Consider the following 14,689-nt stretch of genomic DNA (forward strand, 5'->3'; position numbering starts at 1 on the left):
ACAGCACCAACGGTAAATTTTTTCTTGCACGCAACCCGGCAAAAATGTTATGTTATATAAGTTTATAACATGCACAGCTACTCAAACAGTGTCGCGGCTTGAGCCCACAGAGGAAATAGCAAAAGGGAGACGAAACCAGCAAAGGAAGGCGAGAAGGCTTAATTGAAAAGATTTGTTTTAAGTCTCTTTCTAAAATTTTGGGGATCCTGAAGACTGCATAAGTCAAACGAGAGTGTGTTCCAGGCCGCCACCGCCGTGTAGGCAAGGGAATTTCCACCTGTCCTTTTAAGGCGGAATCGGGTTGCACACCCTCAGCATTGTAGAAGAGCGCAGTTGCCTGGAGGGGGCATAGAACTGAAAGTGTTTCCTTAAGTACACCGAACCACACCCATAGAGAGCGGCATGTGCCATTACTAGGGGCTTGAATTTAACCCGAACTTCCACAGGTAGCCTGTACAAGTTTCGAAAGTGCTTCCTAACCCTGATCCACTTAGGGTGGTTGAGAAGAATTTGGGCCGTGGCGTTCTGGACAATCTGCAGTTTATCTAGCCGATAGCTGGGCAGACCGGCATACAGCGCATTGGCATAGTCAATACGAGAGGTGACGAGCGCTCGAATGACCGTTTTCCTTGCAAGTAAAGGGACTAAAGGCAGGAACTTTTTTAGTGATTTCAATATGCCTAAGCACATTCGTGTCAGTTTATTAATCTGAGTACTAAAACTTACGTTTCCATCAAACCAGATCCCTAGGTTCTTGACAGGTTGGCCCGTGGGGTAGGCCTGGGAGACTCCTCTTGCCAGAAAGCGTGCCAGTACTGAGGAGGAAAGTTACAGAGGAATAAAATCTTGGTCTAAGCTGGGCGGCGGTGAGCCAATCAAACACAGCTGTAAGACAGGTTTTAACATGGGAAGAGGACGTCTCATGTTTTTTCCAGGTGAAAAGAAGCTAAGTGTCATCAGCGTATGCTATGACTTCAGCGCCTAAGCCTTCTGCCATCCAGATGAGGGGTGACATATAGATGTTGAACAGCAGGGGGCTCAAGAGTGACCCCTGGGGAAGCCTGTCAGTAGATTCTGAGTGTTAGACGCAAAGGTGGGGATCCAGACTTGCTGAGTTCTACGCTCTGGGAAGGATTTCAGCCACTTCCATGCAGGGCCTGTGATGCCAAGCTCCTGAAGGTGAGCCAGGAACAGGGCGCGCGGAACGGTGTCAAACGCGGCCGATAAGTTCAAGAGGACCAATGCTGCCCTGGCTCCTGCTTTTAATGTTTCACGTATGGACTCAGAGATTTCCACCAGTGCTGATTCTGTACTGTAGGAGGCTCTAAAACCGGATTGAACTGGCTGCAGAAGGTCATGCTGTTCCACAAAAGCGATCAACTGTTTGTTGACTAATTTCCTTAGCCAAAGCAGGTAGCAGAGAAATAGGGCGATAACTGGCAGGAAGATTGGGATCCAGTGAGGATTTTTTTTTAGTAAGGGGCTAATGATTGCTTGCTTCCAAGGAGAGGGAGCTGTAGCGGACGCTAGAGATGCATTAATCAGCGAGTTCATGCATGGATTAATTAATGGAACCGATGCACCGGCAAAGAGTTTGGCTGGATGCAGGTCGTTGGTTGAGCCAGATTTAAGGGTGGTAAGGGAAACCAGTGAATCCGCCACCGAGATGGGTTCAAAGGTAGTAAGTTTGACCAAAGTGGAAGGAAGTGCCAGTCGGGGGGATGCCGCAGCTGCGGGCCGGCTGTCCCCGTCACAAAGTGGGATTGCAGCGCCCAACCTTGTTTATAAAAACAATTGGAAAGTTCCTTGCACCAAGAGAGAGACGGGGTGTGGATGTTAGTTTATGCTTTAGGCATTACAAAGCTTTGCACAATATTAAAAATGTCGTTGGCGTTATTGCCAGATAGGGCAATTCGCTCAGCATAGTAGGCGCTTTTAGCTTGAACAATGGCGTCATAGTAGGCCCTTTGAGCCCTTTTGAGGGAGGATTTGGTCACAGTACAATAATCCTGTCTCCATTTCTGTTCCAGACTTTTGTATTGCTGTTTCTGCATTCACAAGGAGATAACATTGGGATGGGAAAAGAAGATTACGAGTGCCACACCTTTGTGGGACACTGAACATGGCCACAAAGTGGCAAAAAGGCAGGGAAGTGACAAATAGGACCTGATACAGATCTCTACAGATGGGAACTAGACACTGCCGAAGAGGTGATTCCCTTTGCGAATCTACAAATAAACCAGTGCATTTGCTCCCAGGTAGATCTTCCCCGATTTACAAATCCGACATGCTCTCCAGGCGGTGCTGCCTGGAGAGCATGTGAAGATTTACCGGAGTCGTCTACACTTGATAGCAGACCACTGGAAGAACAGCTCACTACCAAGGTGATTTCACTCACATATCAAAAACTCATTAATAATTCCCCAGACACTCTCACCCAGCTTCTGGAACGCTAGGAAACAGACTTGAATGAATTGCTGAACGAAGACTAGACAGAAGCCCAGGCTTCACCGGGGGAGGTGGCTTGCGACTGCGCTTTCACTTAGTGCAGATTAAAATATTACATAGAGTCTACATATCATGTACCACACAGGTGAAAATGGGTAAACAAATGAGTGCAATGTGCCCCAGGTCATTTGGACAGGTGGGAACGTTCTTCCATATCTTTTGGGGATGCCCAATGGTCCAAACCTTCTGGAAGTGGTGATGTCGTGTATGAGTGCGGTCTCGGGAAATACCATTTCCCGGTGAGCCAAATGGTGCCTTCTTAACATATGGGCCACCACTGATCTGTCACACGCTGAACAAACCCGGGCTACATTTGGTATGATGGTGGCCAAACGCAATATCGCACAGAGATGGGGGGCAGTGACTGCCCCAGCCCTTTGAGACTGGAAGAGGGTCATGGATTGGTGCATGGTAGCTGAGAGATCTGTGTACAAAAGTAGGGGATGCCCTCAAAAATGGGGGGAAAGTGGAATGTATACAGGGGGAGCCCATGTGCTCGGGCTCTAGATACTGAAAGTAATATCCCATATGCTTGATCCATGCCAGAAACGAAATAATGACTGTTTCTTCTTGCTGATTCTCACCAACTAGATAGCATTGAGTGGAGTCAGAAATGTGAAATCGACTGTTGGCACGCTTGCTGTTGATCACAACATATAATATAATAATGTGACATATGTGATGCTGTGATAATCATATGAGAATAAAAAGATTTCAAAAAAGAAATTCCTAGATCATCAATTAGGTTGCGTTTAGAGCTACTGCTCTAAGGGCAGCTATCAAAGAAACATAATATTTTGAGGTAAATGGCAAAGGGTAAGTGGTTTTGGAGGTGCCAAAAGCGGTTATCAAAGGAGAATTAATAGCACACACTTCCATTTTCATGCAACTATTTAAACTAAATAAAAGACAGATTTAGAAACCAGAGGGAAACAGTTAGAAGCTCACCACAAGACAGATTGCTCCAAGAGGACCCATAGAGAATTCAGCTGTCACAGGAGAACTAGAACAACTGGTGTAGGAATTGGTTGGAAAACTGTTCTATATTAAACAGAAATATTACAAAAAGGGTCACAAATCGACCTAATCATGGTCTAGTAACTGAAAAAAACCACAGACGAGGAAGAACATTTCAGCAATTAAACAGGCCAGTGCCACAGCCACACACTTTGTTGATGCTACAAAATGATATCTTCCCTTCAATGGATTTAATTAATTTTGGCTTGCTCGAAAGTCAATTTCCAAAAGAAGTAGTAAGGACAAGCATACAAGATTTTCCAAGCCATAACATTCAAAATGCAGATATGCTCCCTAGAAACAAATGGCTACAGTCAACCCGTTTTGTTCATGAATGGCTTAACGGAAAAATGTATGTGCTTAGGAAGGCAATTCTGCTGGATGGTCCAGATTATGTTGCTCCATTTGGAAGAACCATCAATTGAGTATAGCAAGTCCTTATTTGCAACAATAACAAGCCATACCAGTCACTAACAACTGCGAAGCATGTCGAAATCAGCAACAATACGAATGCAGGGTTGGCGGCTTGCAAGAGATGGCTGACTTACATCCTTGCGTTCACATTCTCGAATAACAAACATTTTTTTAAGAGACAAGCATGTGTGGGCCTTGAAGGAACAGATGCTGTTTTAATAAAATGTTTCTCATTTGCGAAGATTTGAGAAGAATCAGGTAGTAGTCTCCTGGGTCTCAGTCAGCTTCCCCAGAAGCCAACTTACATGATTCCAAGAGGGGAAGCTATTCCACAGGGGCAGATTTTCATTTGAGAATGAGTTACCACCCCTTTTGAGAGGTCAGTTGCTTTATGATGGTTTCTAATGGAAACTGTGGTCAGATGCCACTGTCACAAAATATTCCAAAGAGGACGGGACACGTCTTAAAAGCCCCCTCCTAAACTTAATGGGAATGGGTGAGAAAACCCACTTCGAATCACAAAAGATTTTCAGACTTGCAAAAAGGTGTTTAGTACATGGCTAATCACCATTTGGCAGACCTGAACCCTGTGAATTTCTGAATCGCAGAATTTTACCACAAAATATTTTGTACATTTGGCCAATTTGATCTTCCAGCTATTGTATCTAGCAAAATGAAACATTACTAAAACAGAAAAGTATGCAGGGGCGACATCACTTGTTAATATGAACCTCAACTCATAACAAATTACTATTTTACAATATGACTGACCAGAAATCAATATTTCTAGGGTGTCCATGAAAGGAAAGTTGACTTATCTGTGTAGATACGCTTGAAGCTCTTAAAATGATGCAAATATACTTCAATTGATTATGGAGAAAAATAATGCTGAGATATAAAAGTCAGCCACGGCCTGTTTGTAACCAGTCTTGATTGTAAGTACAATAACAAAGGCACTACAATTTTTTTTTCTTGAGGCAGAATTGCAAAGCAAATTGAAGAAAATTAATTAATTATAAATGATACACCGTTACAACAGTTAGTAAATATTCCAATTGGTATGTTCAACTCTTGCATTAAAATATGCTAGACAATTCACACAAAATGAAAAAACGTACCTGCGTAAAACAGCAATGATAACTGTATTTTCTGATGGTTTGGTCGCTCGGATGGACCTTAAAAATAAAAATAATAAAAGTATGTTTAGTGTGAAATGAATAAATACCCTTTGCTCTTCATTCGTTTAAAGTACACGAAAACAGAATTACCCTTCCTGAATACATGAAGTGAAGCAATACTAAATTAAAAGATAATAAAATGCACTTAATAATTTACAACTGCAATCATGTTAAAGACCAGTAACAGAATATTTAACAGATCAGTAATACATCATAATACAGTCATCTTTTCGACAAATTGAAAAATACATACACAATTTATTAAGAGAAAGTGAGCAATACGAGAATGATCTCTTACCTGTAATCATAGTTCTCCTTCCGGGACTCTCCATTGAAAAAATCGTAAGCACTGAATATTCCCAGGATCAGGGGCGATTAGAGCACTTCTTCCACTGTTCTTGCAGAAGGCCACATTTTCTTACTTAAAATTAAATAATTTAGTAAACTATAAAAACTGGTTATACTGTCTAATTATGTTTATTTACCTGGCAAAATGAGAAAAAAGAAAATATATTTTACATATATAAATGTCACTGGAAAACTAGGTGACAAGTTAAAAAAAACGCGTTCATATACTTTCTTTCTATTGAAAACGGAGGGAAAGAAACCAAGGGCATTACAGTCCTATAAGCCGCAGCCATGCCAGGCTGAAAACTGACTAGATGGCTCCCAGCCCTCCTGTGACCCATCATGCCCTGTAGGTGGAGTTACCTCAGTTTTTTTATACAACAGAGTCACAGGATACCAATCTAGGAAAGACAAACTTCCTTTATCCATTCCACCGAGGACAAGGGAATGATGCTTATTATTTTAAAGGAGATTCCTCTGAAGGCGAACTAGGATTACAGGTAATAAACCATTCTTCCTTGTTCAGGGGAATCTCCAATGATAATAATAGATGCTAAATAGAATTACTAGCCCATCCCTAATATGAATGAATAAAGTGGGGCTTGTAAAGCGCAACAGCTGCCCTGAGAAGTATCCCTGCACTAGAAACTACTGAGGCATTAACAATATTATGCTTGAGCGAAAAGCGAAGTCGCGAGCTTCTTCCTAAACAAAGGTTCCGGGGCTACACAGCAAAGATCAAAAGGGAGCTTGCTCCAGGCTATGGCTGCCAAAAAAGAAAACGAGAGGTCGTCCTTTCTGGCTACCTTACTCTCAGAACCTTGGCCAAAACATCATGACACTAGCACAATCCCCTGCCCAGAGTGCAAGGATGTATTCTGGCAACTAAATATTGAGGCCCAGAGCTGAAAAAGCTCTGTGGGTCATACCAGTACTTTGTAAAGAATCTGCTTCTTTACAGGGAATCAATGGAGATACCTCAGATAGGGAGGTGCCGATGTTTTAAAAGGTAGCTTATGAATAAGCTGCGCAGTTGCATTTGGCACAATCAGGAGTCTCTTAACCAAGTAATCCATGATGCCCAAATAAAGAGCGTTGGCATAATCGAGGCTAAAGGTAATCAAGGCAAAGACAATGGTCTTTCTGGCAGATAGTGGAAGGAAGTGTAGGAGTTTCTTGAGTGCCCGAAGCAGACCAAACTAGGTCCCACCACTAGTGGCTAAAAAGAGAGCTCGTTGTCAAATTTGACCCCCAGATTTTTAACCCCTTCACATGGAAGAGGTGGAGAAGGAGCTCAGTCAAGCCAAAAGTCAGCCCACTTGTCAGGAGAAGATGACCCTGTAGAAGAATTTCTGTCTTGTCCATATTACACATCAAGTGATTCTGATGCATATATTCTAATACAGCTGTAAGACGCAGCTTAAGTAGGCCAGAGTCAACATCTTCCCCCTTATGAAAAGAGACTAAAAATTGTGTGTTGTCTGCATATGAAATTACCTTAGCTCCAAAAGACTCAACCAACCATGCCAAAGGCAACAGATAAACATTAAACTGAGTGGGACTCAATGCAGACTTGATCCAATCCAATCATGAAAAAGATGGCTAGTGAAGGACATTTTCTAAAGCTTGTAATAGCTGCCATGTGGATTTTAATGAAAGAGAATTGTAAGCGTGATTTGGCCAAATGAGTACGGTAAAGCAATAGTTCTTCTTCCTCACAGGCTGGATGGTTAAACACCACCAAATGCATAATATATTCAACTTAAAAGAAAACAAAACTCTCACGGGTGGGCATTTAGTCTTCTTCAGAATGTCCATGCACTCCTTTGTTGTTTAAAGTGACTATAATGAAGGAGTTCAGGAGCCGCACAGTCAAATTCAAAGATGGTAAGTTGAGATGTAAATCTAGCCTCCAAACTTGTGCAGAGGCCCTGCCTGCATAGCAGCTTCCTACTGTGACAGGTTAAGAAGGTCTGTGCACCACCATTGTCAGGATTACTAAGGTGAAATGAGATTCTTCCTGGCTCTTGAGTAATTCAGTTTGATTAAGACTGCTAGGTTCAGGGGAATTGGTATAAATGTGTAATACATTCTACGGACCATTTAATCCTTAGGGCATTCCCCTTTGTTACTTGGTGGTAAAATCATGAAGCATTATTTTGATTTCTGTCCTTGCAAACAGATTTAATTGAGATACGCCCTAGTTACAGAGGGCATCATACAGGACTGAATCATTTATAATTTAAACATACATCTCTTGAAATTGCTCTTTAGAGAGCCAGTAAGGGCAGCGTTACTTCCCAAAAGGTGAAATGCGGTCATTCTTATGTTCCTGGCTATCAACAACTTCTAAATGGCTTGAGTCTCCTGAGATGGAGCCCTGGATCTTGTTCCTCCGTGCTTGTTCAGGTAATGCATGTTTGTCATGTTGATCATCAGGACAAGTTGGCGAATGTCTTGAAAACTGGGTAGAAAGCTACTGGGGTTAGATGTACAGCCCTCAAACCGGGTGATTGACATGAAAAGCCATTTCCTTATGAGACCAAGTCCCTTGAATATGTAGATGAACCGTGGAGTGCTGCCCAATTAGCAAAAGAGGCATTGGTCACAATTGTCTGAGGCAGGAAGACTTGAGAAAAGTTCATCTGACAAAAGAGGTTCTTTGGGTTGCATCACTACTTGAGAGACTGGATTGCATGAGGAGTTAGTGTGATTCTGTCCTCCACCTGCCTGACATTTAGCACCATTGGTCCTCGCAACACTGTTGCAAAGTTCCCATGCTCAATTTATTCCCAAACATTTTTGGTAAGAGGAAACTCTTTCCACAGCTTTTGTCTTTGTTTCTACAAGAGGATGTGAACTTCTTGCAGGAATTTCTCCCGATATAGTGGGTATGACTTTTTGGGAGGAATTGCTGGAGGAGGTGGTCTGCATCTAAGAAAATAGCAATTTTTTTTTAATCAAAACAAGCTTCAGATATAAGCATTTCAAGGATATACATACAAAGCATTTGCCAGACATGGCCATACCACGTGTTATAGAACAGAGTGTACAAGTATATTGTCCGTATTGCCGCCCGCAACCCACTGGAATACGTATCTAAGCCCTCCCGGGAAACCCATTCAGAACCCCTCGTGGGACCCATCACAGACCCCTGTATAATGTCCACAGCCCCCATTTGCAGGGAGATCTGCGTCTTTGATACACCACCTGCTCCGCCCCATGACATCAATCCAAATTGCAGATCCATGCAGCCACTGTCGGAGGTTCCACAGCCCCCATGTGTGTGCTATGTTCCTTTTTGCGACCCCCCACCAAAGCCAACCATAACTTTGCCTACTTCAGCCACGTGATCTCTCCCGTGACGCCGAGAATATGCCACTTGGACTCTAACAGGACCTGTGTCCCCACCACAGCCTCCATCACACGGGTGATGCTCTTCCAATACTTCTGGATCCTGGGGTAGGACCACAAAATATGAAAGAAAGATCCCCTCTCGCCACATCCCTTGGAACATAACTCGGAGCCACCGCCCCCAATACAGGCCTGCAGCATTCTCGAGGTATATGACCTGTGGAGGATGCGGAGCAGAACAAGTGGAAAGCATGCCCTGATATCTATTTCCCGGGGACACTGGAGGGCCCCCAACCAATCATCATCTTCCAACAAACCCACGTCCGTTTCCCAGGCCTCCCACAGGGGACCCAGGCAGTTGGGAGTATTATTTACCAGTTTTTGGTACGTCAGTAACACCGCCTTCTGAATCATAGGGTCCAAAAGAAGCCTATCCTCCAATGGTGAATATTCTGGAAGCAGAGTCCCTTCTGTCAGTTGGGAATGAAGTGTCGACCGAAACTGTCTGTATCGAAGAAATTCATCTACCCCCATTTGAAAACCCTCCCTCAAGCTATTGAATGTCACCATTTTGCCACCTTTACAGGCACCCCGAGCATGTCAATACCTATAAGGCTCCATTTGCCGGAAGCCGTGCAGTCTGTGCACCTCTTTCAGAAAGTCTCCCTCCCATAGTGGGGTCTGTTCAGTGAGTTTCAACTCCCACCCCGTCATTCTAGTTGCTGCATGCCAGATATTTATGACCGTTTTTGTGTGTGGTGGCAGATTTGCGGAGCCCCTACCCCTACGGTACAGCTACCCCAAGTAGCTGTGCTCACCCAAAATCAATCTGTCCACCCTGTAGCCCGGTTCGTCTACTGGGGAGAAGACCCACCCATTAACGTTTATAGGATGAGCAGCCCAATAGTATTTCTTAAGGTCCGGGACTGCCAGCCTCCCCTCATACATCCCCTTCTGCAGTTTCTTGAGCGAAATCCTGGGGCTGCCCCCCCAAACCCCCACAGTAACTTGCGTAGTTCGGAGTCGATTGTCCGAAAGGAGTCCTGAATACGGACGGTGTACAGTAAGCGCGGGAGGGCCATCATCTTGAAGAGGACAGCCTGCTCCATTAGGGAGATTGGGAGCCCCCACCAATGCATCGTGTCCTCCCGAAACCTAGAGAGCTGCACCTGCAAGCTCAATCATGTAAACTCAGTCTAAGTCTTGGTTATCCATATGCCCAAGTACTTAAATGTGCCCTGCAGCACCATCTCCGAGCATGCCGATGTTAGAACCGGTGGGTCCCCAGCTAGAGAAAAATCCAAGGAATTGTCCCAACTGATATGGTATCCAGAATAGGAACCGAAAGACCTTATTATGTGAATGAGTCGATGAAACTTTTGTCGGGGCCGATGTTGTCTGCATACAACGAGATGCGCTCTTCCCAGCCACCCCACCCCAAGATCAATCCCTCTCACGACCAGGTCCCTCCTGATCCATGCCGCCACAGGCTCCAGGGTAAGCGCAAATAGCATCTGGGACAGAGGACACCCCTGACACATCCCCCTATGCAGTGCAAAGGCTCGTGAAACAACCCCGTTGACCCGAAAGCGGGCCATCGGGCCAGGGTATAAAACCCACCTTCTCCAGAACAGCGAAAAGGTAGGACCATTTGATGCTGTTGAACGCCATCCTCGCATCTAACAAGAGGCGAGCAGCTGAAACATCAGGCTGGCTCAGAGTCATGTACATGACTCCATATAACCATCGTAAATTGAGCCTTGTGCTCCTATGGGGCATAAAGCCTGATTAATCCGGGTGAATCAGACACTCTAGAACCGGACCCAGCCAATTCGCAATAATCTTAGCCAGAACCTTAGCCTCGAAATTATGGAGGGAGATGGGCCTGTAATAGATGCAAAGGTCATGCGTTTTTCCTTTTTTAAGGAGTATAACAATAGTTGCCATTCTCGTGTCTTCTGGAAGTTGCCCCACTTCTTCCCTTCCTTAAACATGTCAAGCATGTAGGGAGCAAGCTTGCTCGCCACACATTTAAACAGCTCAGTGCGGAGCCCATTCGGACCCGCTGCTTTCCCAGACTGCAAATCCCTCATGGCATTTTCTACTTCCTCCAAATTAAAATCAAACTCAAGCATCTCCTGGTCCTCCATCTCAAGAGTCGGCAGAGAAATATAGAGCAGAAATTCAGTGCATTCCGGTTCCCCCCTTGTAGATTGAGACTGGTAAACGTTTTCATAATATTTGACAAAAATGTCCGTAAGGGCCGCACCTGTACCACCCTGTGTCCCCTCTGTGGACCGAATCTCGGACACCCAGTTGCGATTCCTGTCCCTCCGTTCCAGCCACGCGAGCAGCTTGTTGGCTTCGTCACCCAGATCGTGTACCCTATGTTGTGTGGCAAGCGCGTGAGCCCGAGCCGCATTGTCGGCAAGGTCTCTAAGTTTGAGGGAGTGCTTAAGCCCTTCGGCCTCCACCACGTCCACTGCCACTATGCGCTATAGGGCGAGTCTCTCCTGCTCAAGCTCCTCCCACCGGAGTCGAGTTTCTTTATGTTTGGCACCGCACGCCGCCTGCACAAAATCCCTCGCTACCACCTTATATGCTTCCCAGAGAATCCTAGCGGAGCTAACAGAGTCGACATATTCAGCAAAGTAAAGTTACGTGCGGTCCTCAAATCTCTCCTGAAATTCCTGGTCCCGAAATAGAAAAGGATGCAATCTTGGAGGGAGAGACCAGTCGCGAACTGGCCCGTAAAGCTGCACCTCCACTGGTGAGTGAACGGATATACCTTGCGCCTTATGGCACCCGCCCTGAAAGAGGTCTGCCGAGGTAGTGTATGCAAAGATGCAGTCAATCCGAGCCCCGCTGCCGTGCGTCTCAGATATATGAGTAAATTGTCTAGACCTGGGATTGTGGCATCTCCAGAGATCTGACAACCCAGATCCCTTGCGATGAGAACAGTGACCGAGGCCCCTTCACTCCTAAGGGGAGAGTTTCCCTATCTATAGAAAATAGCAAATTTTTTATTTATTTTTTATTTAAAAGTTTTTATATTATCAGCATGAATCTGCAAATGTTACAGCACATTTGTTTACAACTGACATACATATCGTATTACAACTTTAAAAAAATCCGACATCACAGGATATAATAAAATGACAGAAATAAAGGGAGAGAAAAACAACAAAAAACATCCCTATCTTAAGTTTACTGCCCTCCCCATTCTGGTTTTCCATACTTCTATAGGTTGCCAGATCTTTACGCCTAGTGTTTTTGCTCTACGCCCCTTCCTACCATATATTGCACGTTCCAAATTATAGGTAGAGAGTAATCTAGCTAGCCAGGTTTGAAAGGTTGGAGGAGCTCTATCCAACCAGGCTTTAGCTATGCAGATCCGTAATACTGCCATGGCGACAAACATGAACTCTATGTGATGTCCCTCTCCCTCCATCGTCAGCCCAAGCAGTATCAAATTAGGAGACATTGCCACTGGAATCCCTAATGTTCCTCCTACAAATGACTTTATTGCCGCTATTAATGAATAGAGTTGTGGACATTCCGCAAACATATGGACTATATCCGCATTAGCTGAGTCGCATCGCGGGCAGGTTATTCCTGAGGTGCCCCCCCATTGTGCTATTCTAGCAGGGGTATAATAAAGTGAGAACAGTGTTTTGTAGTGTTGTGCCTGAAGCGAGGCTGAGCATAGCACTGTGCAGCCTAGGTCTAATGACTCCTGGAAGTTCTCTTGCGATGAACCTATTTTCTCCCCCCATTTTGCAGCGTACTTTCCCCTGTCATCTTCTTTCAATATATACAGTTCTGCATACAGCTGCCGAATCGTGCAATGTTGGCCACGCTCCACATACTCCATAATTTTGCACTGCCCAAACCCCAGTGTGCCATCCTGCTTGTTCATGAAATAGGTTCTCAGCTGCAGGTACTTAAAGAAACTCCTTCTGTCTAATTTATACTTTGTTTGTAGCTCCTGAAACAGAAGAATGCCTCCCTGATCACAGAGATCCCCTATTTTCCTAATGCCCTTTTCCTCCCATTCTCTCATAACTAAATCCCTGAATATATCCCCGGGTAGTGAGAGATTTGTATACAATCGGGTGTACCTGTTGTATCTCCCCAATCCTAGTTTTTTGGCCACTGCTGTCCACACCTTGTAGGCTGCTTTCAAAGTCTTGAACCTCGTGTGCTTAAAGTAACTAAAATCAACTGTGTTTAGAGAGGCATTCTTCGCGCACCCCCCCCCCCATCAGTGCAGTATATACATTCGTGAAATAACTTCCAGTGCCCCCCTGGTCTTGATCTTGACCCCCTCCCCCTATCATCCCCTGGAAATACTGAAGGGCTGCTACCCAGTAATACAGTCTAAAATCTGGGGTGCCCCAACCCCCTTTCTCTCTCGGTAGTGTAATGTGTCGATACGCTCTCCTCGTTTTCCCATGCGCCCAGACAAGTCTATTGAGGATTAATTCCAATTTAGTGAACCAAGTGTGTTTAAAAAAAAAAGCGGAATGGCCCTAAAGATGTGCAGAAATTTGGGGAAGGTAATCATCTTTATAGTATTTATTCTGCCCATTAAAGTCAATTTCAAATTGTGTATTCTTTCGGTATTTTTCTTCACTTTTGTTATTAAGGGATCCATGTTCAATTCAACCAACTTATCCAGATCCGTAGTAATTTTAATCCCTAGATACGTTGCCTCTGATACTATCCTATTGTACTGATATACTGTGTTATTATTCTGTACAATCTGTGTCTTCCCCTTATTTAATGAGTACCCCGAAATCCTACCAAATATCATTGCCTCCTGCTCAATTTCCGTGATGGCCCTCCCTGGTTTCGGTGTAATAATTGCCACGTCGTCTGCATAAGCAAACACTTTATATTCCCTAGTATGCAGCTTAACCGGGACGATATTGTTATTGCCTGCAAACCTCCGTAAAATTGGGTCTAAATATAAAGCAAATAATAGGGGCGATGCGGGGCAGCCCTGCCGGGTTCCTCGCCCTATCCTTACCATTTCCGTATAGCCTTTATTAATCCTGATCCTTGCCGTGGGTCCCGTATATAAGGGCTGGATTGCTTTTTTAAACCCCTGGCCAATCCCGGACCAGGCCCTACTTTGGTACCATCCATGCCGTTACTTTGATGCGGACTAGGAAACTCTGTTGGGTTCACTACTTTTGAACCAGTACTTGTATGTGGAAGAAGAAACAAATATGATCTTCTCCACCGGAATCTCAATCATCGGAGCGTGATATTTCATTAATAGGGGGTTTCTCATAATCATCCTGTGAGATTCGGCTGAAATGCACGAACAATTTTAAGGTGGAATCTAAATACTTATACACAGCACTACCGAATCAACAGGATAATTAGATATTCAAGCAAGGAGGCAAGGAACTTCCTTTACAACTATTGAGGATCTGAGCATGCGCTACCAGTTTAAACATTACTTGCCCTGAAGAAACTCCTTGGTAGGGAGTTAAACGCGTCGGCTGACTTTGTTGCAAATTGCATTGTGACTGCTTTTAAAAAGAATGAATAATATCAAATAAAGAATTTTTTTTCATATATTCAAAATTGACAGCTCTCTCTTGGACTTCTTTCCTGTGTGCCCCATATGAGCTTAACAAAGTACCTGTGATCTGGATAACACAGCGACGCCAATTAGCAGCTGACGTCGAGGGTGGCTGCACAGAAACTTATAAAAGACTTTTGGGTACTGGGTTTTAGGTGCGGCACTGTAAAGTCCGCTGCTACATCTTTGGTGCATCACCCTCCACAGATAGTTCCAGGAGACCCTGTCGAAGGCCTTCTCTGAGTCGAGAAAGATAGCCGCGACAGGGTCTCCC

General features: G+C 44.5%; 1 protein-coding gene across 2 annotated transcripts in view; it reads right to left on the bottom strand.

Annotated features, from left to right (window-relative positions):
• PDE8A (phosphodiesterase 8A) overlaps positions 1–14,689 on the bottom strand; it is a 2,294,608-nt gene that overhangs the window by 1,437,837 nt on the left and 842,082 nt on the right. For both annotated transcript variants that reach the window (XM_078684749.1, XM_078684748.1), the window contains exon 4: positions 5,058–5,114. In XM_078684749.1, coding sequence (XP_078540875.1) covers positions 5,058–5,114 — 57 coding nt within the window. The remainder of the gene's footprint in view (positions 1–5,057; positions 5,115–14,689) is intronic.

Source organism: Lissotriton helveticus, chromosome 3_2 (assembly GCF_964261635.1).
Source record: "Lissotriton helveticus chromosome 3_2, aLisHel1.1, whole genome shotgun sequence".
NCBI lineage: Eukaryota > Metazoa > Chordata > Amphibia > Caudata > Salamandridae > Lissotriton > Lissotriton helveticus.